At 51.9% G+C, this 23,535-nt stretch overlaps 1 protein-coding gene across 1 annotated transcript in view; it reads right to left on the bottom strand.

The window, feature by feature from the left end:
- PIK3AP1 (phosphoinositide-3-kinase adaptor protein 1) overlaps nucleotides 1–23,535 on the bottom strand; it is a 103,411-nt gene that overhangs the window by 19,222 nt on the left and 60,654 nt on the right. Inside the window, exons 8-12 of the mRNA XM_021710809.1 lie at nucleotides 14,537–14,632; nucleotides 12,920–13,117; nucleotides 9,715–9,780; nucleotides 6,655–6,860; nucleotides 2,730–2,802 (exon numbers count right to left, since the gene is read on the bottom strand). Of these exons, the coding sequence (XP_021566484.1) occupies nucleotides 2,730–2,802; nucleotides 6,655–6,860; nucleotides 9,715–9,780; nucleotides 12,920–13,117; nucleotides 14,537–14,632 (639 nt within the window). The remainder of the gene's footprint in view (nucleotides 1–2,729; nucleotides 2,803–6,654; nucleotides 6,861–9,714; nucleotides 9,781–12,919; nucleotides 13,118–14,536; nucleotides 14,633–23,535) is intronic.

The raw sequence follows: 23,535 nt of genomic DNA, 5'->3' as shown, positions 1-23,535 counted from the left end.
GAGCCCGAGTGGGCGGTCAAGATGTGATGACCCCCCAAAACGCAGATCTTGAAGCCAGACTGCAGAGCACATGTGACTTTAGCATGCAGCCTCCCAGGCCCTCAATCTCCAGGTCCTCAAACACCAAATCACAGGTTTCGTGCTGCTGCCTGTATTTAAAAGCTTGAGACATTTCATTTCATCAAGGCTTCTGTCTTTGGGTCCATGTGCTCTAGTTTTAAAAAGTACCCAGCCCTCTTACCAGCCCTATTATCCAACTTGGGATGACTGTGCAGATCTTGAAACAGATTTCCTTTCTTCTCTCCATTCTCCTCCCCTCATCCAGGAGGGTAGACAAGCGTGAACTCAGGTTCTGGACACATACATTTAAAATCTAGACACCCTGGCCGGGCGCGGTGGCTCATGCCTGTAATCCCAGCACTTTGGGAGACGGAAGCGAGAGGATTGCCTGAGCCCAGGGGTTTAAGGCCAGACTGGGCAACTTGGCAAGACCTTGTCTCTACAGTAAATCAAAAAATTAGCCAGGCGTGGTGGCACGTACCTGTGGTTCCAGCTTCTTGGAAGGCTGAAGCAGAAAGATCGCCAAGCCCAGTAGGTCGAGGCTGCGGTGGCCATGAGCATGCCACTGCATTCCAGCCTGAGCGACAGAGTGAGACTCTGACTTAAAAAGAAAAAGAAATCTGGGCACCCAAGTAGAAGCCTTGGGGTGACCTCCCTGACCTTCTGCCATGATTATAACCTCTTAACCCCTCCTCTCCCGAACAGTCAAAATCATTAACACTCACGAGGCAACTACTTATCTGCGAAACACCGGGTTGGGCACCGTGGGACAGACCCTTGCAGGGAATACCAGACCAACTGACACATGGGCTACCAGGTGGCAAAGGCAGTGTCCCTAGGTCTCTGTAGTTGGCAGGGAGGGTGCCTGGTGCTCACTGAGTGCGGCACGAATGAATGATGCCACCAGACCTTTTCCTGAAACCGAGCATTCCAACAAAGGCTTCCTGAGCTCCGTTAGCATGCTGCACTATTCACTGGGAACTCGGCAGAGGGCCAGTGGACACGTTCTTGCCCTCACAGAGCCTACAGCGGGTGGGAGAGGGCATGATGGCCCACAACCAGGGGAACAGAAACAGAAGACAATTCCAGTCTGTGACGCGTGTAAACAGGGATGGCCAGGGAGCAGGGAGAAAGGCGTGGAGAGCTACCCTGGGGAGAATGGCAGAGAAGGCCTCCCTGACGAGATGCTGCAGCCAGACGCCTAAGGAAGAAAAAGACCCGAAGGTGATGCGCAGGAAAGGCAGGGGACTGCCAGGTGCAAAGGCCCCGAGGGAGAAATGCCCTTGACACGTTAGAGCAACAAGAAGAGTCTCTTGCGACTGGGGGAGAATGGAGGATGAGCAGAGGTGGGCTCGTGGGGGGCCTTCCTTGTGGGCCGTGGGTAGGAGTTTGCTTTTACCCTGCGTGGGACAGGAGCCCCCGGAAGGCTCTGAGCAAGCGAGGGGCACCGTCTGATTTTCTAATTTGTAAAGCATCGCTGGCTGCAGTTCGGAGGGTCAACAGTGGGGGCAAGAGTGGGCACGGGGAGCCAGTTGAAGAGGCTACTGCATTAGTCCAGGCAGGAGGTGGCGTGACTTGGCTGCGGTGGGGCGGGGGGGAGAGGGTCAGAAATGGCCAGATTTAGGTGCTTTGGAAGCTGCATCTCCGGGGGTTGCTGAGGGTGGGAATGAAGGGGCAGAATGTGAGAGGCGCAATGGAACGGAAGAGAGACAAGTTCCATGAATGCCCGAGGGAGGGACCGACACCAAAGCCTGGAGGGTCCAGGAAGACCTCACCGAGAAGACACTGCCAAAGGCTGGGACCTGCAGTCCCATCGTTGTCCTGCAGGTGAGACGAAAGAGGCATGAGCAAGGGGCCTGTGGCAGGTGTCACCTGCCTGACCAGGCACCTGGGAAGCGAGGTGGTTTGTGGCAGCAGGAGACAGTGCCCAAACAGGGCTCGACTTCAACTCAATTCTTGAAGCCTCAGGCTCCCTTCGACGACTCGGGGCCTCAGAAAGCCTCTTTCTGCCAGCCCCTCTTGCTGTGAGGCTGGCCTGGGTAGACCAAAGAGGCCCATCATGCTGGGGGCCCTCAGTGGGAAGGTGCATTGTGGGTACACGCCAACTCCTTGCTCAGGGGTGGCGGTGCCACATGGCTGGCATGGGGTGAGGGACGTCTGGGGGAGCGGGCGGCCCGGGCCACAGTGTACACCCCTGGAATCCAGGGCCCTGATGCTGCATGGGGGGAGCCCTGAGGCCTGGGCTTCTGAAGTGTGCCTGGTGTGGGCACAGATCACGTGATACCCCACCGGCCTCAGAAACAGACACTTTGTGGATGCAGTGTTCCCCTTTCTCTGCCCAAAAGACACACGTCCTCCTAATGGCCAGGGGAAGAGTCAGGTGCCCGGGGAGAAAGCATGCTCATCCTCGGAAGGATGCAGAGTTGAATCCATTCACTCATTCGATGCTGGCCGCATCTTACGGACCAGGTACCACATTGTTCACAGAGAAAACAAGACAACATTGTTGTCTGAGAGGCCCTCGCGATCCAGTGGGGGCCCCAGCTGTCAACAGGGTAGCAGGTGCTGGGCGAGTGGTTTGCCCCCTCAGGTCACAGCAGGAAGGGGGGTCAAGGACAGCAGATGACAGCAATGCCCCGCACAATGCAGCACCCCAGGAAGCCGCCTACCTGTCTGCTTTCCTGATCTTTGCTTTTCTCTCTGTCTTCGGGTAATGCTGTCTCTCAGTCGTTTGAGATTTTCCTGGGGGGCAAAAATGAGCTTAAGTTTAAAGTCCACAATAGAATGATAGCCTCTGGGAGTGAGAGTTTCTTTCTGGTTTTGTGCTGTTTGCAAGGTACACACGTTGCAGCAACACTCACCACACACAGGTGAGGCCCAGCCCGTTTGCTGTCGGCCAGAGAGAACCAAGTGCTCATAGAATTTGTGCCTGAGGAAAGGACAGCTCTTCCTCCATCAAGCGTCCTCCCCTCTGGCTCCCGGCTCCATCCTCAGCCTTACAACCCTCTGCACTCCTGCATGCGTGTCCTCAGCCAAGCCAGCCTCTCACCCACTCACAAAGGCCCCACCACACTCCTGCCTCGGGCACTGTGTTCTCGGTCATCCCCTTGACTTCGAGGGATGCTGATTCCTCGCCATGAGGCTGTTCCAGGCCTGGGTCAGGGCGCACCTTCTTCCTGAAGCCCTCCCAGACTGCTCCTGTCCTCCATGACTGCCCGTGCCAACTATCTGGCACCCGGGCTATGCTGCCTTGCCATGTGCACGTCTGTGCATGTGTGCACGTGCTCACGTGCCAGGCCTCTTCTGAGATCCTAAGCACTTTCCAAGGCGAGAGACCAGACCTTGTACCTTTCCATAATCCTGCCAACCAGTGTAGTCATTCAATGAATGCTGAGTAGTTGTGTGAGGGTCAAGATGGTTGCTATTTTAGTCAACCGCCAACAACCTCAAAGGTAAGTGTTCGAGCATTCTGGAAATAACACCCCAGGGAAAACAGTCCAGACAGTCTGGCTGGAGCAGAGATGCTCGGGAGGGTGTCACAGGAGGCCGCAGGGTGGCTGGGTCACAGCTGTCACTGCGAAGCTGGAGCTTGGCAGGATGTTGTGAGTTTGCCATGGCCTCAAGGCTCTGGTTAAGAAAAGGGGAAGAGCCCGGGCTCAGTGGCTCAGCCTGTCATCCCAGCACTTTGGGAGGCCGAGGCGAGGGGACTGCCTAAGCCCGCAGGTTCGAGACCAGCCCGGGGAACTCGGCGAGACCTTATCTCAACAATAAATCAAAAATGAGCCGGGCGTGGTAGCACACATCTGTAGTTCTGGCTACTTGGAAGGCTGAGGCGGAAGGATCACCGGAGCCCAGCAGGTTGATGCTGGGGTGGCTGTGTGTGCCACTGCACTCCAGCCTGGGTGACGGAGTGAGACTCCAACTCAAAAAGAAAAAAACAACAGAAAGAAGAGAGAGAAGAAAAGGGAGAGGTACAAAGGCCAGGAGAGCACTTGAGGCTATGCCCAATGCCAGGATGGCTGGGGGCATGGAGAGACAGGAACGGATATGAGAGAAAGGCTGTCACAGAGCAGGACCACATGGACGTGCTGCTGGTCCAAGGTGAGGAAGCAGGGGAGACGGCCCGGGAGACCCTGATGTCTGACCGCAGACTTGAGGGATGACAGTACAAGGCACAGAGAGCGGGAGTTGGAACGAGGAGCAGCCGCCAGGGCTGGCACGTCATCGGCCGGGCCGCAGGTCGAGGACACAGCCAGCTGGTGGCTGGGAACATGGGACTGGAGACACCGCACAGACCAGGAGCCAAGGGGAGCCTGGCAGTGCTCATTTGCAAGAGGGGGACGTGAAGAAGATGGGAGCGGGGGATGGACAGAGAGGCAAAGGAAAAGGAAGGTGGCACCAACCTATGAGTGGTCTCCATACTGCCAGCCCCTGGATGGGGGGCGCTGGGGAAGGACCAGGAGGCACAGGACCAGGGCCTAGGACAGTATGAGCCCCCCAGGGCTGGGGCTCTCGCCATGGTGAAAGCAAGCCACAGCTGTCTACCCCACCCAAGAGCTCTGGGCAAGTTCACGGGAAAGGAAGATGCCTCTTGGAGGTAAGTCCAGAAAGACAGCCAGCACTGATTATGCATTTACTCTGCACTGGACACATCACGGGCTTTACGGGCTTTTATATCAGCTGGTTCCCTCCTATACCTCAGAGGTAGGAGGAGGAGGGCGAAGGTCGCCCCGCCGAAGAACAAGGATGTAAACTCAGGCGGTGTCTACAGAGCTCCGGCTGCTCTGAAGACTGTGCCACGTGGTCGTACAGCGTGGCCAGGAGAAAGCACCCATTGTTGGGTCAGGGTCAGCCTTTCCTCAGCAGGACTGGGGCATCCCTGGGGCTCCGAGGTGAAGAAGGCCCCGGCTTCCTGCACTCAGCCCCGCGGGGCGCCCACCCATCCTCAGACCTCTCTCCCCACCCAGAGGGAAGAAGGCTGCTGGCAGTGTGAGCCCCAGTTATAAAGAGTGCTAAGGGCCGGGCACAGTGGCTCACACCTGTAATCCCAGCACTTTGGGTGGCCAAGGCAGGAGGATTGCTTCAACCCAGGAGTTCGAGGCCAGCCTGGGCAATATAGTGAGACGTCATCTCTCTAAAAAAAAAAAACTAGCTGGGCGTGGTGGTGCACACCTGTGGTTCCAACTACTCAAGAGGCTGAGGCAGAAGGATCACCTGAGCCCAGGATGTGGAGTCTGTGGTGAGCCATGAGCATGCCACTGTACTCCAGCTTAGTGACAAAGAGACCCCAACTCAAAAAACAAAACCAGAAACAAAAACAAAAACTTCAAACTATCCAGGCACAGCAAGAGTCTCCTCTGACTCCCCGTCCTCCAATCCCAGTCTGGTCCTGAGACGTAAGCACTGACCTGGACACAGGGCAGGCCTGTCAAATGTCTTTGCGTTTGGATACATGATTTACATACACGCCTGTAGACATGCAGAGCTTGGCCAGACTTGGTGGCTCAGTCTGTCATTCCAGCACTTTGGGAGGCCGAGGCCAGTGGATTGCCTGAGCCCGCAGGTTTGAGACCAGCCTGGGCAATTTGTTGAGACCTTGACTCTACAAGAAATCACAAAAATTAGCCAGGCGTGGTGGCACGTGCCTTAGGTTCGGCGGAAGGATCGCCACAGCCCAGCAGGTCAACACTGGGGTGGCCATGAGCATGCCACTGCACTCCAGCCTAGCCTCCAACTCAAAAATAAATAAAAATAAAAATAAAGGAATGCAGGGTTTGGCCGGTCTCAGCGGCTCAGTCTGTAATCCCAGCATTTTGGGAGGTCAAGGCGAGTGGATTGCCTGAGCCCGCGGGTTCGAGACCAGCCTGGGCAACTTTGTGAAACCTCGTCTCTAAGAGAAATCACCAAAATTAGCTGGGCATGGTGGCGTGCGCCTGTAGTTCCGGCTATTTGGAAGGCTGAGGCGGAAGGATCACCGGAGCCCAGCAGGTTGACGCTGGGGTGGCCATGAGTGTGCCACTGCACTGCAGCCTGGGCGACAGAGTGAGACACCAACTCAAAAAAAAGAAAAGAAAAGTAAAGAAAAGAAATGCAGAGTTTGTGTGCGTGCATGAGCTTGGGTGGTTTTGTATCCATAACTTATTTTGTTCATTTAATCATATTTCTTGGGAGTTTTCCAAGTTCTCTTTGAGTGTTAAAGTGTGATAGTTGTTGGGGTGGTGGTTGGCACCAGGAGTAGAGAGAGGGACTCAGAAGAAACAGCTGGAGAGCAAAACCAGAGAGCCAAAGGCAGGGAGACCCGGAAGCCGCAGAGCTGGGCTTTGCAGTTGAGTCTTTGCTCCTGACCTCCAGCCTCACGGCACCTGGAAAAGCCATCTCAGCCAGGAAGCCGTGTGCCTGCGAACCACAGTGACACAGACCCGCACTCACTGGTTCACAGTGACACTCCAACAAACGTTCGCAGGCGCGGCCAGCCACAGGGGCTCTGCGGCGGCCGTCCACAAGACCGCCATGGCCAGGCCTCCTCCACTGTCCGGCGGAGAAACAGACATGAAACAGATTCCATGACAGAGAAACAGACGCGAAACAGATTACCTGCTGGAAGCGGAAAGACTCCGATCGTTTCTTCTGGTTCAGCTGCCACTCTTTGAAGTGCAGCACAGCCTCGTCCACGTTGACGATGCCCAGCTTCACCTGTTCCTGGAGGGTGATCAGCTGCCGCTGGCCTGGCGTCTTCATCCCCGCAAAAGGGTCGTATATGCTCGACTGGGGCCTGTCCCTCCAGGGTCTGACGGGCGGCTCTGGAAAGGATGGCGAAACTCAGGTTGACAGCTCCCCACCTGGGGACGGCCGACCGGGAGGGAGTGGGGTTAAGGAGGCTGATCGCAGGCCCAAAAGGACACGTCTCAAAAGAACAATCACAAAGGTTGGGCTCGGTGGCTCAGCCTGTAATCCCAGCGCTTTGGAAGGCTGAGAAAAGTAGATTGCCTGAGCCTGCGGGTTCGAGACCCGCCTGGGCAAGTTGGCAAGACCTCAACTCTCCAATAAATCAAAAATTAGCTGGGCATGGTAGCACACGCCTGTAGTTCTGGCTACTCGGAAGGCTGAGGCAGAAGGATTGCCGGAGCCCGGCAGGTCGAGGCTGCGGTGGCCGGGAGCGGCCACTGCACTCCAGTCTGGGTGACAGAGTGAGACTCCAACTCAAAAAAAAAAAAAAGGAAGAACAATCACATGTGGAGCCCAGAAGACGGAAATACAGCCAGGCACGGAGGCTCAGCCTGTCATCCCAACACTTTGGAAGGCCACGGCGAGAGGATTGCCTAAGTCCGGGGATTTGAGACCAGCCTGAGCAACTTGGTGAGACCTTGTCTCTACCATAAATCACAAAAACTAGCTGGGCATGGTGGTATGTGTCTGTAGTTCTGGCACAGACCGAGGCAGAAGGATCACCTGAGCCCAGCAGGTGGAGGCTGCAGTGGCCGGGAGCGTGCTACCGCACTCCAGCCTGGGCGACAAGAGTGAGACTCCAACTCAAAAAAAAAGACGGTGGAAACAGGACATGGGAACAGGGAAGAGGGAAGCAGCTAGGAATCTCAAAGCCTCTCACACAGGAGCAGACATGGCCACAAACTTAAGGGAGCTGTGACGTCTGTTGAGTCCCCCACACCTTAATTATTAAGGTGCCCTGAGACCAGCGTTTCTCAACCTCAGTACTGCTGACACTTTGGGCCAGATAATTCTTTGTTGTGGGGCAGTGTACCATGGGATGTCCAGCAGTCTCCCTGGCCTCTACTCAGTAGATGCCAGCAGCAGCCCTTCCCCGGTTTTGACCATCAAAAATATCCCCAGGCAGTGCCAATGGCCCCTGGGGAGGGGAAGCAAGAATCACTGGCAATCGAGATCACTGCTCTAGAGGAGAGCGTACAGAGAGAATTCAGCCAGGATGCAGCTCTCAGCTCTATTCTAGCCTTTGCTGTCTCGGAGCAGCTTGGGGCACAGAGGTGGGCTTGTAGGTGTGAAGTGCCCACAGAGACTGGAATGCCACTAGGATGATGACCCAGGTCTAATAAGCACCAGGCATAAATCAGACACAAGGCCGGGCACGGGGTCTCACGCCTGTAATCCCAGCACTTTGGGAGTCCGAGATGGGAGGATTGCTTGAGCCCAGGAGTTCGAGACCAGCCTGGGCGATATAGCAAGATCTCATCTCCACGAAATATCAAAAAATTAGCCAGGTGTGGTGGTGTGAGCCTATAGGGAGGCTGAAGCGGAAGGATCGCCTGAGCCTAGGAGGGCGAGGCTACGGTGAGCCATGATTGTGCTAGAGCACTCTAGCCTAGAGTGAGACCCCACCTCAAAATATAAACAAACAAACAAACAAATAAATAAATAAGGTTCCAGCTTCCAGCTGGGTGTCCTCGGGTTATTTCTGTGCCAGCCTCTCTCCCACATTCCAAACTCGTCTACAAGTAAATCTCCGCTTCGGAGAGTCTAGGGAAATAGATGCCAACCCTCCTTTCCCTCCAGGCTGTGACTCCGGTTCTGTGCGGCACAAGCCTCCTGCAGAGGGGACGGGGGCCACTGAGGCCCGTGAGGACAACTTGACATTTTACTACTCAGTTCGAGTAGGGCCACATGATTCTAAATTTCTCCAGCAGGACCCCACTTGGGAGATGGCTTCTCCAGGGGATAAAAGCCTCAAAGAGCATGTCTGTCATTCTGCCCAACCATTCACTCGCCTGTCTACACACACTCAGAGTCTTCTCCTGGGTTTACCCTATCCAAGGCCGTCTCTAACAGTATTGGGAGATGGGGATGGCAGTAAAAAACAAAATGCACACGCCAACCAGTTCGATCTCCCACTACGAAAGTCCTGGGGGATGCCTCCAGATTTCAGAAGGTGTCATGGTTACTTTTCAAGAGACTCCTCTGTGGGGTAATACTGAATATCTCTATTCATACAAGGAAATTATTCAAGGGGGGGAAAAAAAAGAGCACGTAGCTCCTCAAACTTCCTTTTTGTTTTTTGGTTTTTTTGAGTCAGAGTCTCACTCTGTAGCCCTGACCGGTGTGGGTGGCGCGATCACGGCTCACTGTAGCCTTGAACTCCTGGCTCAAGAGATCCTTCCACCTTGGCCTCCCAAAGTGCTGGCATTACAGGTGTGAGCCACTGCACCCGGCCTCCTCAAACTTCCTTAAAAAGTTTTTTCCAAAAATGAGACGTCCAAGTTGTTGCCAAGTTCACGAGGTATTTGGCAAGCAAAACACCTTTTAAATCAAAGTTGAATCAAAGTAGAGTTTAGCCAGTACACGTAGAGTGAGCAAACAGCCCAGAAGGCTGGCCCAGGAGGTGAAGTCTGGGTGCTGGGCTTTTGGCTTTCATCCTGTTGGTGGCAAGCTCAGTGTCTGCATTGTACTTTTATGTGCTACAGGGACAGCTTCGACTATAATACCATCCTTTGTATGATCAATCTGTGCAGTATTCTAGGGTGCCTAGCCTCATCCCTCCGGCTCACCATCAATGCCAGACTCTCTGACAGCGTCACCGCGGGGTATCTCCTGAATCTCTCTGTTTTTCAGTGCCAAGCAGTTGTCATTACAGTCACTGACATGTGAACACCTGCTACACGGAAGTTCAGTCCACGTCTGCCTTACCTTTCCTGATGCTCTCCGAGGAAACATAGAAATTCCCAGGCCGCTCTTGACTTTTCTCTGCAAAAACTGTAAGATGAAAAATAATTCTGAGTAAAAGCCAAGGCATGTATCTTTCTTTCTTTTTTTTTTTTTGAGTTGGAGTCTCACTCGGTCGCCCAGACTGGAGTGCAGTGGTCACTCCCGGCCACCACAGCCTCGACCCGCTGGGCTCCAGCGATCCTTCCGCCTCAGCCTTCCAAGTAGCCGGAATTACAGGCATGCGCTACCACGCCCGGCTGATTTTTTGATTTATTGTAGAGATGAGGTCTCGCTGCCCAGGCGGGTCACGAACCCGTGGGCTTAGGCAATCCACCTACCTCAGCCTCCCAAAGGTGCAGGATTACAGGCTGAGCCACCGAGCCCGTCTTATTTTTTATTTTTTGAATTAGAGTCTCACTCTGTCACCCAGGCTGGAATGCAGTGGCACACTCACGGCCACCGCAGCCTCGACCTGCTGCGCTTCGGTGATCCTTCCCTCTCAGCCTTCCAAGGAGCCGGAACTACAGGTGCGTGCTGCCTTGCCCGGCAAATTTTTGATTGATTATAGAGACAAGGTCTTGCCAAGTTGCCTGGGCTGGTCTCGAACCCGTGGGCTCAGGCAATCCACTCACCTCAGCCTCCCAAAGCACGGGATTACAGGCTTGAGCCACCGAGCCCGGCCAGAACAGACTTTTAAAGGCCAAGAGAGGAAACTGGGACATGAGAAATGTTCGTTTAGTGGTGAGACAGCATGGGGGCGTGGCTCCCTGGGCTCGGAACAAAAACCCTGGCTCTGCTGCTTTGAGCTCTATGACCTTGGACAAGTGGTTTGACCTCTGCCTGCCTCTGCTTATTATCTGCAGAATGGGGATGATAACAGTGCCTTTGTCGGGTTGTCATGAGGGTTAAATGAGTTAATACATGGGACGGGCTTAGAACAGTGCCTGGCACATGTAAGCCCTCGGTGTGAACTGTTACAGTCACTACTCAAGACTTCGAGATTGATGCCAATAGTCAGCAATACCTTGGCATGCTAGTTAGCCCAAGTGCTGTCTATGCAATGCCTTATGGTATATTTCACAAAACATTGTTTTAGAGATGGGGTCTCGCTGTGTTTCCCAAAGATAGCTCACCACAGCCTCAAACTCCGGGACTCCAGAGAATCTCCCACCTCAGCCTCCCAAGTAGCTGGGACTACAGCACGTACCACCATGCCCAACTAATTTTCTTTTCTTTTCTGTAGAGACGGGAGTCTCACTATGTTGCCCAGGCTGGTCTCGAACTCCTGGCCTCCTGCAATCTTCCCACCTTGGCTAATGCCTTACAAAGCATTTCCTGGTGTGTTATTTCATATGACCCTCACAGTAGGGCTACGCAGAGTGTTATGTATTATTCTGACATATGTATTAATGTATACATGTATTATTATGCTAGCCATCTTTTGTGTGTGTGTGTGTGTGTGTTGGAGTCTCACTCTGTCACCCAGACTGGAGTGCAGTGGCCGCTCCGGTCACTGCAGCCTCAATCTGCTGGGCTCTGGTGATCCTTCCGCCTCAGCCTTCCAAGTAGCTGGAACTACAGGTATGCTAGCCATCTTATAGACGAGGAAACGAAAGCTAAAAAGGATGAAATCACTTGCCCAATGTCCCCGGCCGTACAGCCGGAAAATGCAAGAGCTCAGAGATGAACCCGGGTGTCCTGACCTCCAAGCCACGGCCCCTTTTGTCATCTCCTGCCTCTCCCTGTCCTTGGCTTCTCCACGTTTTCTAGCAAGTTCATCAGGCCTCTTTAGGAATCACCACTGCCCTGTCCCACTGCCTCCCCACCACTGAGCCATCAGTACCATTCCCCACGCCACTGCCATTGAAAAAGTACCAGTGTATACATTTGCACGCTTCCTAGTTTGGGCTCCCTCAAAAGCAGAGTAAGAGACGAGGATTTGAGAAAAGGTCATCTATGTGGGGGGCGTTGGGAGTGAGACAGGGCAAGCTAGGGATGCCCAGAAAGCCATGTGCACCGTGTGACTCAGAGTTCTCCCACCAGAGGGGCAGGTTGAGAGGGTTCTCCCCCGCCACCTTCTGCCAGTCCCAGTGGGGGTTGGTGCCCACGGGCATTCACTCCCCAGTGCTCCCTCCCTGTCCCACAGGAGGGCGGAGGAGGCTCCAGGCGAGGACGGGCAGGACGGTCAGTGAGCACAGAATGCAAAGGGCGATAGGCCATGGGCGGCCACCAACCGCGCCTGCTGCCCGTGCCAAGGAGAGGACACCCAAGGAGACGGTGAGTCACGAGCGCTGATGGCACCGGTGAGACCTGGTGTCTCACAGTTGTGTTTTCACCGGATTTAGGGCTCCAGGGTGAGCAAAAACAGGCAAAAACAAAAGTGTGTGATATTTGGGACATACAAGGGGGACCCAAAAATACCAGGAATTATCTTTTGGAGGGCAGGCTCCTTGTCATACAGGCTTTCCTCTCTAGGTATATGTTCTAAGGAACCCATCGGCATCCCTGTACAGCTGGCGTTGTCTGAGTACAGGGGTTCGGATTCAGAGGATTTTTTTTTTTTTGGGAGATTCTTTCAACGTGTTTGTCCATTTCATGATGGGTGATTTACGAGCGCACCTGCCCACACCACACTGAGTGTTCAGCAATTTTGTTTCGTTTTTTTGCATCAGAGTCCCACTCTGTTGCCCAGGCTGGAGTGCAGTGGCACGCTCACAGCCACCACAGGCTCGACCTGCTGGGCTCCGGCGATCCTTCCACCTCAGCCTTCCAAATAGCCGGAATTACAGGTGCACGCTACCATGCCCGGCTGATTTTTTGATTTATTGTAGAGGTGAGGTCTCGCCTGCCCAGGCGGGTCTCGAACCCGCAGGCTCAGGCAATCCACTCACCTCAGCCTCCCAAAGGCGCGGGATGACAGGCTGAGCCACCGAGCCCGGCTAATCAGGTTCTTGTGTATGTCTTCCTTTGCAACTGTGCGTGGATGCCTTTGGGAGCAGCGACTCCAATCACTGCCCCTTGTCGAGCTCCAGAATCTGTCCCGGGCTATAACCCTGCCTCCTGGGGCCGAGTGGAGATCATTCGGGAGGGACAGCCTCTGAGAATGGTTGAGAAGGTCGGGGGGTCCACGAAGTCCCTGCTGAGAGGCTCGGAGAACCCCACTTGGCCTCATGCCCACCACACTTGCCTTTAGAGATATACGGCTCATTGTCGGGAAGCTGGTGGCCACCAGCAACACTGGCCTCCGGCCTGGGCACGGGGACGGGAGGCCTGCTGGCCAGGTCCACCGGAAAGGCTTCATCGTCATCCACCGTGTGGTAAACGTCTTCTTCCTGGTCAAGGGAGCGCAGCTCTTTATCCAAACTGGCCATTCCCATGTGGTTGCCTAGAAGCAGAAAAGAAGGTGACCCAAAGCAGAGGTCAAACACCTCGGGTGCCCGCCAGTCAGAGCAGAGCGAGTGACCATACTTGTTTGTTCAGTTCTGCCCTCGGAACAACAGACTTTTCCCAGCACCCTCTCCCGTGTCATCTGCTCAGGACACCGTGCCGAGCAACTGAGAAAACACTGATGTCACCCTCATTTGCCATCCATCAATGCGCAACCAGACACGCGACCAGGCTCACCATCTCAGTTTCACTGCTGGGATTCAGTGATCCATCCCATTAGAACTGGGGGAAGCCCTAGGTAAGACCAACTGTCAAAGCTCAGGGCAGTCACAGCCAACTGTCCAATCAAAGTGGCACTTCTCACCTAGGGCTTAAAACAGGCTGCCCACGACTCCCCACTCAGGGAAACACTGCATTTGAGAGCAGGGGTCAGCAAACATTTTTTAAGGTCCAGTCAGTAAATACTTCCAGGTTCTGCAAGCCATAAACTCTGTCGCAACTACTCAACTCTGCCCCTTTGGCGTGAAAGCAACCATAACCAATACCAAATGAACGGGCATGTTGTGTTCCAGTAAAACTTTATTTACAAAACAGGCAGCTGGCCAGGCTGTGGCGTGTCTGCCATTGCTTGGGATTTTTCCTTCCTCTCCACTGTCAAAACCACCTGTCCCCTCCTGAGTCCCATCCTCTCAGCACACTGCTTTCTGTCACTACTTGGTGGACAGGCCTCATCTAAGTTGTAAATGGCTGGACAGGGTGGAGGCATCACCCATACAATTGAACACCCGCCACCTTTGAAGTCTCCAACAACAACGATACATCTTTATTAACTGCGTGTTACGTGTGTGGCCCACTCAAGACCTAACGCAGTATGACGACTCGTGTAACTCTCACACTCGTCTCAGCATACAACTAAAGAAACTGAGGCCTCAAAGAGTTCAATAACCTGACACAGGCTTTCCAGCTAACAGAAGGGAGGGATTGAGAACACAGCAGCATGTGTGTTCCTAGTCTCTATCCAACAGGGCCCCGACTCAGTAATCCTTGGTTATAATCCCGTCCTTGGCCAAGAAAGAACTGATTTTTCCTTGTGTCCTCAGCCCCAACGTCCAGAACCGTGCTTTGCACATGGTAGGTTCTCGATACATTTTGGTCCTGTAGAAGTAGACCCAGGCATTTTCAAAGAGGTCTTGGTGGAGGTAACTCATTGGCTCAGATGAGCATCTCCAGGGGTGGGAGCTGCTGGCCTGCCTGTAGTGGGCTGTGGGGGTGCTCGGGTAGGTGGGCGGGGGCAGCAGTGTCCTCCGGTCACCTCCCATACCACGCCCACAGCTGCCCGTTCTTTGAGGGAGAACCAGGCCACGGCTTGTGCTCATGCTCCTCCCTCGGCTTGGCCCTGCTCGCAGCCACAACTCACCTTCTAAAAACTTGCGGATCATGGAGTCCTTGGTGGTCTGAGAGAGACGGTCTCCGGGCATCGGGTTTGACGTGCTGGCCTGAAGCATTTCGACATCTAGAAGGAAGAGGAGACTGAGGGTGAGTATGTTGTTCTTTCACACAGCCAAGGATTTTACACAGGCAGATTTGCAAGGTCTGGGGACTTTCTTCAGAGATTCGAGCATTCATCCATCTACCCATCCCCCCTCCATCCATCCACTCAATTCCGACGCCCAGGAAGTGTGCAGCAGGAGCCATGCAAGAGTCACGACCCTCAGGCCCTTTCTTGGACCACAGACCTCAGAAGGTCTGTAATATAATATAAACATTCTATTTAAAACAGCAAAAGCTTGGGAGGCTGAGGCGGGAGGATCACTTGAGGCCAGGAGTTTGAGACCAATGTGGCAACATAGTGAGATCTTGTCTCTACAATTACAAAACAAAATCCAAAAACTTAGCCAGATGGGGTGGCTTGCACCTGCAGTCCCCGTTACTCAGGAGGCTGAGGCGAGAGGTTTGCTTGAGGCAGGAGTTGGAGGCTGTAGTGAACTGTGATCATGCCACTGCACACCAGCCTGGGGGACAGAGGGAGAACTTGTGAAGAAAGAAAGAGAGAGAGAGAGAGAAAGAAAACAGAGAGAGAGAGAGAGAGAGAAAGAGGAGGAAGGAAGACAAGAAGGGAGGGAGGGAAAAGAAATTAAGATCAGTGGTTTCTTGGGAACTTTTAAGATGGAAACGGGACAAGAAAGACAGAAAGATGTTCCACTGTTCACCTTGTATTTTAGTGCTTTGGCCTATTCAAAAATAAACTCAGGGTTCCGGCCATCTTTGCTTACCTTATTACCCCAAACCCACACAAAAGCCAAAACTCCTATGTCCCCCTACTCAGGGGACAATTCCCGACACAGCTGGACACACACAGTGAGTGCCAGGCACCGCGATGTCCTCTTACTTAGAACCCTGCGATTCCAAGGGAGGAGCAGCTGTGTGAACCCCCCTGACCCTGTCACGGCTGGAGTCTCTAAGGCAGACTGTGGAGAGGTGAGGGTGACCGACGGGCCGGGTCCCGAGCATTCCTTGAGGTGCCTTCATGTCTTAAAAATTTTTTCCTGAGTAAGAGCACACACTTCATTCATTCTTTCAAAAATCTAAGACCCGAAAAATCCTACTCGTGTGAGATTTTCAGGGTAATTTGCTTAATTGTGTTTTGGGGAACATTTTCCCCATGAAGTTCGAAAACCAGGGAGGAAGACATATTCTCCAAGTGTGTGCCCCGGGGGAGTGGCACCCTCCTCTCTTTACCAAGACTCTAAATTGCCCTCTTCTCTTCCACCCTGTCCCCAGCCTCCACTCCCAGCCGCCTGACCCTGGCTCCAGCCGACTTTTCTTCTTTTGATTTAACAGCATCATTTATTGGTAAGTCTTTTATCTTAAAAAAAATGTGGGGTACCCAACAATGAAGCACTGAGAAATATACTCCCATGGGGAGACTGGCTTGTGTCGACATCCCTAGAGATCAGGGGAGGGAGGCACTCTGCAGGCCTGCAGAGTGTCAGGTCGGTGATGCCCAGTGCCGAACCCTCTAGAAAACCACACCATCAAAAGTGGATTGGATTAAAAAAATGTGGTGCATATACACAATGGAATATTGCACAGCCATGAAAAAGAACATCATGAATTTCACAGCAACGTGGAGGGAATTAGAGTTTATAATACTGCGTGGTCTCTCACAGAAACAAAGATCTGAGTATCACATGTTCTCACTCATAAGTGGACCTTGAACAACTATCGTAATACTGTGAGAAAAGGATTGACAGCGGTGGGAAACTATGTGGGGGCAGGGAGGGGAAGGGAGGTGGGATTAATGGTAATTGATATCTGTCTGGGGATGGGGAGGCACACCTCATCAACAAGCGTACCTGCACAATGCATATTTGTATACCTAACCCTTAACTGTACCCCACGATTTTAAAATAAAAAATATGTGTTAATTAAAAAAAGAAAAAGAAATTGTCAAGCCAGGGAAAAAATACAGAATCACTAAACTGGCTCAAATAGAGATGTGAATTTGGCGTCTGAATAAGTGGCATTCCAAATCAGTGAGGAGAGATTTATCAATAAACGACATTGGTGTTCAAAAAAAGAAAGAAAGAAAGAAAGAAAACCACACCTGCCTCAGGCCCCAGTATCCCCAAGAACATGCTCCAGGGCATAGCAGCCTCTAATGGTTTTGATCACCGATTACCAAATCTCCCCGGCTGGTAACATCAGGGCACAAACCTCACACACACAGTCTGTCATCCCAGCGGACAAGAGAGGGAAACGCGCCGTACAGTTGAGGCAGGGGCCCTTTTAAAACAAAGAGATAAGGGCCTTCCCAGCATAGAAAAAGAATGTGTTAGAGAGAAAGTGGCATGGCATAGTCAAATGGGCGATAGTAACCCAGTTACACCCCTGAGCCACAAAATACCCAGACAAGAATGCAGGCTGCCAAATAAGGGAGACAAAGGGGTTACAATGTAATATAAGGCCCCGCCCCGCTGCATTCGGGGCTCAGCCTTTGGATGTGAATCCGCCAGGCCAGTGCCGACACAAATAAATGCTGCTTCCTGGCACCAAAAAAAAAAAATGCATCAGTGTCTCATCTCTCTCTGTAAAGAATCCTGCTACACAGTGGCCCAGCTATTTTCACGAACAAAGTTCAGTTTGGGAGAACTGATTTGCATGTCTGAGAGGCAGATGCAAAATTGAAGGAGCTATAGAGAGAATCGGTGAAATAAAACACAGAAGAAGACAGGCAGCAAAAGCAGCCCTGCTGGACCCTGCATGCTAAGTTAATAAGGATGCTGATGTCCACTCCTGGTACTACAGTCCTCTTCCTAATGTGTGCTGGGTTTTTTGTTTGTTTGTTTGCTTGTTTTTTGTGAGTTAAAGAAAGAACTTAACCTGGGCAACATAGCCAGATCTCATCTCTACAAAAAATTAGCCAGATGTGGTGGCACAAGCCTCTAGTCCCAACTACTCAGGAGGCCGAGGTGGAAGGATCACCTGCACCCAGAAGGTCGAGTCTGCAGTGAGCTGTGATTGTGCCACTGCACTCCAGACCAGACAACAGAGTAAGCCCCCAACCCAAAAAACAAAAACAACAACAAAAAAGAAAGAACTAAAAAGAAAATAAAAGCCAGGCGCAGTGAATCACACCAATAATTCAAGCACTTTGGGAGGCCGAAATGAGAGGATTGCCTGAGGTTGTGGGTTCAAGACCAGCGTGGGCAACTTGGTGAGATCTCATCTCTACAATTAAAAAAAAAAAAATTAGCTGGGCATGGTGGCACATGCCTGTAATTCCAGTTATTTGAAAGGCTGAGGTAGAAGCATCACCTGAGCCAAGCAGGGCAAGGCTGCAGTGGCCATGAGCATGCCACGGCACTCCAGCCTGAGCGACAGAGTGAGACTCCAATTCAAAATAATAATAATAATAGTGAGCACCAGTCATAGGACAGATCATCATCATGACCCCTTGATATGATACACTGAGAAGGACAAAGCCTCATTTCTAAGGCATTCTTGCCAAATATGCATACCCTCAGTCCAATCACAGAAAATGTCAAGCAAACCCAAATGGAGGGGTGTTCTACAAAATAACTGATCAGTGTTCTTCAAAAGTGTCAAGCGGCTGGGCTCGGTGGCTCAGCCTGTCAGCACTTTGGGAGGCCGAGGTGAGCGGACTGCCTGAGCCCACGGGTTCAAGACCCGCCTGGGCAACTTGGCAAGCCCTCATCTCTACAATCAATCAAAAATTAGCCAGGCGTGGTAGTGCATGCCTGTAGTTCCAGCTACTTGAAAGGCTGAGGAGGAAGGATCGCTGGAGCCCAGTGGACTGATGCTGGGGTGGCCGTGAGTGTGCCACTGCACTCCAGGCTGGGCGGCAGAGTGAGACTCCAACTCAAAAAAAAAGGGGGGGTCAAGACAAGGAAAGACTGAGGAACTGCTACAGATTGGAGGAGATTTGGGAGAAATGACCAAATGTGTTACCAGGTCCTAGAAAGGATCCCAGAACAGAAAAAGAACAGCAGAGGCAAAGCTAGAGACATTCAGGCAAAGTCTGCAGTTTAGTCAGAAGCTCCACGCCAGTGTCATCTCCTGTCGTAGAGATTTGCACTGTGGTTATCTAAGATGGTTATATTAGGGGAACTGGGTGAAAGCTACGCAGGAACTCTAGTATTCGGGCAACTTCTCTCTAAATCTACAAGTAGTTGAAAATGCAACTTTTTCTGGCCGTGCTCGGTGGCTCAGTCTGTGATCCCAGCACTTTGGAAGGCCGAGGCAAGTGGATTGCCTGAGCCTGCAAGTTCAAGACCTGCCCAGGCAACTTGGCAAGACCTCGTCTCTACGATAAATCAAAAAATTAGCTGAGCGTGGTAGCGCAGGCCTGTAGCCCCGATTCCTTGGAAAGCTGAGGCGGAAGGATCGCCAGAGTCCAGCAGGTCGACACTAGGGTGGCCGTGAGCATGCCACTGTACTCCAGCCTGGGCGACCGTGACTCCAACTCAAAAATAAAATAATAATAATAATAAAACGCAACTTTTGTCGTAAAGGAAGCAAAGAATAAATGAGAAAAGGAGAGGAGGACTGCGACAGCAAAACCACATCACCATGGTTTCCGGGGATGCTGCCACGGTCCTCCCTGCTGTCCACCTCACCCATCAAGATAAGTGCCTTCCCAGGACACTTCTGGATACAATCAGGGTGGCGCTAAACACCACCTGTGAGAACACGTATTGTGTCTTTACAGTCACGCCATGACTGGAGGTTAAGAGAGTGATTTTGGAAGCCACAATCAGCTCTGTGACCTCCGTAGAGCTGCCCTGTCTTGAGTCTCTCTGAGAGTTTCCAGCAGGATGATTTGAAGCTCGAGCTTTAAGATAAAAATGCACAGATTCCAGTTTGGCTTCTTCCACTTGGGGCTGTGTGACTGCATACCCACCAGTCCAGCAACAACCCATCTTTTTTTTTTGAGTTGGAGTTCCCCTCCATCGCCCAGGCCAGAGTGTAGTGGCACATTCACAGCCACCCAGCGTCGACCTGCTGGGCTCCAGCGATCCTCCTGCCTCAGCCTTCCAAGGAGCCAGACCTACAGGCGCACGCTTCCATGCCCAGCTAATATTTTATATATATATATTGTAAAGACGAAGTCTCACCAAGTTGCCCAGGCTGGTCTCGAACCCCTGGACTCAGGCAATCCTCTTGCCTCCACCTCCCAAAGTGCTGCGATGACAGGCTTGAGACACCGCACCTGGCTAAACATTCAGCCTCACAAGATGACCATGGGTCATGCTTGGCACTCATCTGCCTAGAAGGAGGTAGGACAGAAGCTAGCAGAGCCGTGCCAAGAGCTAACTCCATTGCAAAGACGTGAGATCCATAACAGGCAGGGGTAGGAGCTGCCCTGGTAAGAAATCTCAGGTCCCACGGGAGCTGTGTTTCTCCTGCAACTCTGGAGGCACGGCTTCCAGGGTCCCCACGAGAGACACGCCCGAGTCACCGCCCTCAGAACAGCCCAAAGAATGGTGTCCCTTGCAGGTACGTGTGTTCCTGCACGGGTCCTCCCCACTCCAGATGCAATTTACCAATCAGGAGTCTTTTTTTTAAACACAGGCAATGTTGCCTAGGAACATAGTTGACATTTGGCTCTTATCAGGTTACCAGGGTAACAGAGCTCAGAAGTCAACCGAAGGTCAAAATCTTGTGCGGAAACGGAAATGATAGTTTCTATCGTATCTCTTTGCCCATAATTATCTTGGGCCACGTTGATTAAATCCTCTCAGCTTCTCTTTTCTGGTCTGTAAAATGGTGATAAGAGTATGTATCTCAAAGGTTTGTCCTGAGTATTAAGTGAGGAGTTTGTCAAGTGCTCTGTACGGTACCTAGCACATGGGATGTGTGGAATGAATGCCAGCTACTGTTATCACTATTATCATGATCATTTACTATAGCTTTTATTATTCAAGTCTACACCCAGATTAATGTCCTAAGCAGAGAACAATTCAAAAAAAAGAGGATTCAATTTATACTTTATAAAGCAGTTGTTTTATTTGTTTGAACCCAAGTCTTCTGCCTTCAAAGCAGTGGATGCCTAAGAGTTAACTGTAGTATTTGAATTTTTTTTTTTTTTTTTTTTGAGTTGGAGTCTCCTTCTGTTGCCCGGACTGGAGTGCAGTGGCCGCTCCCGGCCATCGCTGCCTCGACCTGCTGGGCTCTGGCGATCCTTCTGCCTCAGCCTTCCAAGTAGCCGGAATTACAGGCATGCGCTACCACACCCGGCTAATTTTTTGATTTTATTGTAGAGATGAGGTCTCACCTGCCCAGGTGGGTCTCGAACCTGCGGGTTCAGGCAATCCACTCACCTCAGCCTCTCAAGGCGCGGGATTACAGGCTGAGCCACCGAGCCCGGCCAATACATTTTATTTTAAATGTATGCCAGGTGCAGTGGCTCAGGCCTATAATCCCAGAACTCTGGGAGGCAGAGGCAAGAGGTTTGCTTGAGCCCAGTAGTTCAAGACCAACCTGGGCGATTTGGTGAGACCCCATCTGTACAACAAATCGAAAAACTAGCCGGGTGTGGTGGCAACCACCTGTAGTCCCAGCCACTTGGAAGGCTGAGAGGCAGAAGGACCGCCTGAGCCCAACAGGTGAGGGCTGCGGTGGCCACTGCACTCCAGCCTGGGCGACAGAAGGAGATTCCAACTCAAAAAAAAAAAATGTACCTAGCTGTTTGGAGTTCATGAATGATATGAACTCTCCAGTTCTGCCTCTGATAACCTGTCTGCACACACACCCCGGGCATGCAATGAGTGACATAAGACTAACCAAAATACTCAGAAGATTCTGTAGGTGAAGAGTGTCCATTTCCAGACAAAGGGTGTTTTGCAGATAAAACCAGAACAACAACCCGCTGCATTCCCGGATGCTCGGGGTGTGTACTTCAGATTCCAAGCACTTAAACTTCACTGCGTGCCAGTTAAAAATAAACTGGCACGTGCTGAAGCAAGTGCAGAGTTCTTTCATTTCAGCAGAGAAAAACAACAGCAACAACAGGGACAGGAGATGAGGGGCCATGGGCTCTTTCTGGAAAAGCCAGTTCTGTATCCAGGGTGTCCGAAAGCACAAGCACGCACTGCTGGAATACAGGAAGCTTGAGCTTGAGGGAGCACCCAGGAGGGAACTCAATTCAGGAATGAAGCGAGAGCCGTGGGAATTCTCAAGACACCCATGGGATACTCCTCCTCGGCCACACATCTAGACCACTCAGCTGCAGTGGAAACCCCCTCCAGATGACACGTTGTTGATTTAATATAAAACCAAGTCGGAGCACTGTATTATAATACAGTGAAATGTCAGACTGGCCTTCTAGAAAGGCTCTCAAACCCTGGAAGTAGGCTAAAAGTATTTTTTTTTTCTCAACAGTTTTCTTTTGTGCCCCCACAAAGGAGTCTTAGAGCAAGGGGCAGTTATGGCCAATCCTGAAACCTAGCTGGATGTGGTGGTTCTCGCCTGTAATCCCAGTACTTTGGGAGGCCGAGGTGAGTGGATTGCTTGAGCCCACGAGTTTGAGACCAGCCTGGGCAACATAGCAAGGCCTCATCTCTACAAAATATAAAAATAAAAAAATCAGCCAGGTATGGTGGCGCACGCCTGTAGTCTCAGCTACTCAGTCACTGAGGTGGAAGGGTCATCTGAGCCCAGGAGGTCAAGGCTGTTGTGAGCCATGACTGTCATGATCATGCCACTACACTCCAGCCTGGGCAACAGAGACCCCGACTCAAAAAAAAAAAAAAAAAAATCCTGAGTTAGATTGTACCCGGGAAGGAGTGGTTTGACCAACCATGTCAATTAGAAAGACAGACAGACACACACACAGACACACACACACACACACACAGTGATGGCTAATTTTTTATGTCAGTTTGACTGGATTAAGGAAGATCTAGAGAGGGTGTTTCTAGGAGAGATTAGCATGTGAGTCTCAGTGGACTAAGCGAGAAAGATCCATCCCACGTGGGCGGGCAGCATCCAGTCAGCTGAGGGCCCTGATAGAACAGAAACAGAGAAAAGGTACACTGGTCTCTCCCTAGGAGCTAAATTCTTCTTCTCCTGCCTTGAACACCAGAACTCCATCCAGGCTGTCTGGCTTTGGACTCCAGGACTTCCCCTGGGTTCTCAGGCTTTCAGCTTCACACTGAAACTTACACCATCATCTTCCCTGATTCCGAGGCCTCCAGACTGTGGGTCTTGGACTTCTGAGTTGATGTGGGAACATGCTAAGACTTGTAGGGCTACGGGGATGGAGTGAACTTATTTTGCACGCGAGGAGGATATGAATTTTGGAGGCCGGGAGTGGACTGCTATGATTTGAATGTGTCCCCCCCAAATTTCATGTGTTGGAAACTTAATCCCTCAGTCCTCATGAATGAATCAAAGTCAGCTCTGCCCTCATGAGTGAATTAAAGTTGCTGCCATAGAAGTGGGCTTGTTACCACGGAGTAGCGTTGTTATAAAAGCTAGTTCTCTCTGGCTCGGCTAGTTCTCTGTAGTCTCACCATGTGAATGCCTCCCATCACGAAATGACGCAACAAGAATGCCCTCACCAGACACCGGCACCATGTGCTTGGACGTCCCAGCCTCCAGAACTTTAAGTTACATGAACTTCTTTTCCTAAAAATGTCCCAGTCTGTGGTAGTCTGTTACAGCAACAAAAATGGACTCTCTCTCTCTCTCTCTCTCTCACATACACACACACACACACACACACACACACACACAAGAAAATAACAATCTGAAATGAGAGGGGGTAATGAGTGATGGCCGGCATGGGCATTGAAAAAGAAATGACTAGCCGGGCTCGGTGGCTCAGCCTGTAATCCCACGCCTTTGGGAGGCTGAGGTGAGTGGATTGCCTGAGCCCGCAGGTTCGAGACC

Source organism: Carlito syrichta, unplaced genomic scaffold (assembly GCF_000164805.1).
Source record: "Carlito syrichta isolate Samal-C Ts95f unplaced genomic scaffold, Tarsius_syrichta-2.0.1 Scaffold301559, whole genome shotgun sequence".
NCBI lineage: Eukaryota > Metazoa > Chordata > Mammalia > Primates > Tarsiidae > Carlito > Carlito syrichta.
Note: the sequence above shows the minus strand (reverse complement) of the source record. Positions and strands in the feature narration are given on the sequence as shown.